Below are 2,937 nucleotides of genomic sequence, written 5' to 3'. Positions count from 1 at the left end.
ACTACATGATCTTTTTTGTGTTTTATTATTTCTAACGATTCACGAATATTATTACCTATTAGACTTTTAGGTTGAGCCAATATTACAGTTTCCTATACATGTTCTGCTATGGATGAATTTTCAGTTTTTTATTTTTTACATATCCCTTTTCTCATTTAAGCAGTATTTTAAATTACATTTTGTCTGACCAACGTAAATACTTCCACATTCACATTCTATTTTATATATTCCACTTTTTTTTCAGTTAAATGTATTTCGTTTTTTGTAGTACCTAAGATTTGATTCATCTTATTTATCGGTTTTAATATAGGGTAGAATATCTGTTGTTTTTTGAACACTTTAAATAAACTAGTAGTTAAACCTGGAACATATGGTAAGATTAGGCCTTCCTTTCTAATTTTTTCATAACTAGGTTTTAAAGTACTAACTTGAACAATTATTATAGTATTAGTGAATTTCTTAATTGCTCTATCTATAAGATCTGGGTTAAAACCTCTTTCAACTGCTATATATTTAATTAATAACAATTCGTTTTTTAAATCGTTTTGGTTAGTACATATCTTCAAAGCTGTCTTAACATAACTATGAAATGCAGACATTTTTTGTGACTTAGTATGACATGATTCTTGGTGTGGGAGCATAAGAACAGGAAAAGGTTTCCAATAAACTGATTCTAAATTACCTTGTACATTCCTTTTCACCAATACATCTAGAAAAGGCAAACTATTATTTTTCTTAATTTCTCTAATGAAGAACAGTTGTATTTTTTTTACACTTTTTATTATATTAGTTACAAAAATAAAAATTATTCAAATAATAATCTTTTATTTGCTAACTTGTTTTTTGTAATTACATATGACATTACAAGATTATGCCTTTATTTAGACTTAACACGTTTGCTGCTAACGATGCATTAACAGGTCAATCATTTCTATTAGTCAGGAGCTACCGACACATTAACACAGTGAATCAGCACAGGTACTATAACATATTTTGAGAGTACATATAAACAGTCCCTTAGTGCTATACAGTGATTATGTGTGTCTTGCCCTCTTGTGAATGACAGAACAAAAAATTGCTCTATCCTTTCAAGTCACTTGACCTGAGATTATTGCAGTGGTTTGTTTTGGTTACCCTTATAGCTACAAGATGGCAAAGTTGTACAAACGTTTTAGTCTGATTGAAACTATGAGTATTTTACAAGAATATGATTCAGGGTCATTTGAGGAGGAGGATGATATAGATATGGATAGTACTTATGAGCCTAATGATAAAAGAGGCCTGGACTGTAGAGACCAGGTAAATATTCAAGCTGATTTGTCTTTAGCTGACACTTTCCCGATCGAAACACCGACAGTGACACTAGAATACCAGCATCAGTTGGTGGATGGCAGACTTTCCGTGCTACATATGTTAGTTCAAATGATATTTCTTAAGTACACAGCCCTAAATGGTTGCAGGTTTGCCATCAGAGGCCATTTCAGTTGAAATTTTCAAACTGTTTGTGATGGAGGATGTTGCGAGTACAGTGGTTGCTGAAATGAATAGGTTCATTGAACAGTTCTTGGAATGAACTGCTTAAAGCTTAAAAACAATGCGTCAGTAGTCTGCAACTGGTGGATCTGAAATGAGAAACATTCTTTTTAATCATGGACATCGTGACAAAAACATTGATAGAGGATTACTGGTCAAATTATCAAGTATTAGCTACTCTGCATGTCAATACCTTTATGCTACATGATCGTTCTGAACTATGGCTAAAGTTTTGGCACTTTAGCAGTAATGAATGTGGCTTAGTGCATGGGTTAAAAGTACTGTAGTGGCAAATGTGTTAAACATCTGGTTATGCCCCCCCCCCCAAAAAAAAACAACTTAACAAAAGGGTTATACCAAAAATGTCTTTCTTGTACTTTCTGAAAATAGAAAATAACAGACTGTGATTGATACCTTTATTTTGATAGATGGGAAACTATTTATCTAAAAGAAATGAGAATCACAAAATACATGTGAATAAAGCTTCAACTGACAGAAAAATAAATGTATAAAAATGAAATGAATGCCAACTAAATATTCTTATTAATCTTGTGTTCTTTTTCTGAAGAAGCAAGCATGTAGTTTTATTTTTGTGTGAGGTTTTTTTTAATCAATAAGTCCATACTTTAGTCCCAAGTTATATTTAGTGAGAATAATTTCCCTTTCAACATCTGCTTTCTTTGAATATAACATTAGTAGTTTAATTTGTCTGTTGTATATTTGTTCAAAAACTGTAGAATATTTGCTTTTGTTCCTCATTATTGCAGTTACTAGTTTGATTTTCATTAATTTATATAGGTCAACACTCAACACCTGATAGATGCATTGACAACTCGAACAATCTTTGCTCATGGAGACACTGTAGTGTCAACGATGAGTTCACACCAAGCACTGGATGTACGTGATGCTTTTGTGAAGGGTATCTATGGTCGCATGTTTGTGTGGATTGTGAATAAAATTAATTCTGCAATCTACAAGCCTAAGTCCACTTCAAACATTTCACGATCATCAATCGGAGTTCTTGACATATTTGGCTTTGAAAACTTTAAAGTGAATAGGTAAGCCTAAATATAGTAATGTTAATTCTGTGAATTATATTTTAATCTTCATAGTATTTTATTTCATTTTTGTGAAATTCCCTAAATTTTAAGCTTTAATCTGTTGCGTACTTGTTTGTCAGCACAGAATACATTTAAGAAAAGAAAATAATATGTAAAAATATTTTAAAATGATTTTAAGATTAGAATCTGTCAAGCACCCATACTTTTAATGAATATTACATCTTCCATTTGAACTGGTAAGGCCTGGCATGGCCAGGTGGTTAGGGTGCTCGACTCGGAATCTGTGGGTCACGGGTTCAAATCCACGTTACACCAAACATGCTCGCCCTTTCAGCCATGGGAG

General features: G+C 32.2%; 1 protein-coding gene across 1 annotated transcript in view; it reads left to right on the top strand.

Annotated features, from left to right (window-relative positions):
- LOC106457206 (myosin-VIIa) overlaps positions 1-2,937 on the top strand; it is a 135,781-nt gene that overhangs the window by 56,725 nt on the left and 76,119 nt on the right. The window contains exon 11 of the mRNA XM_013916600.2: positions 2,332-2,591. Coding sequence (XP_013772054.1) covers positions 2,332-2,591 — 260 coding nt within the window. The remainder of the gene's footprint in view (positions 1-2,331; positions 2,592-2,937) is intronic.

Source organism: Limulus polyphemus, unplaced genomic scaffold, assembly GCF_000517525.1.
Source record: "Limulus polyphemus unplaced genomic scaffold, Limulus_polyphemus-2.1.2 Scaffold303, whole genome shotgun sequence".
Lineage (NCBI taxonomy): Eukaryota > Metazoa > Arthropoda > Merostomata > Xiphosura > Limulidae > Limulus > Limulus polyphemus.
The sequence above is the reverse complement of the archived record's forward strand: the minus strand, read 5'-3'. Positions and strand labels throughout refer to the sequence as shown.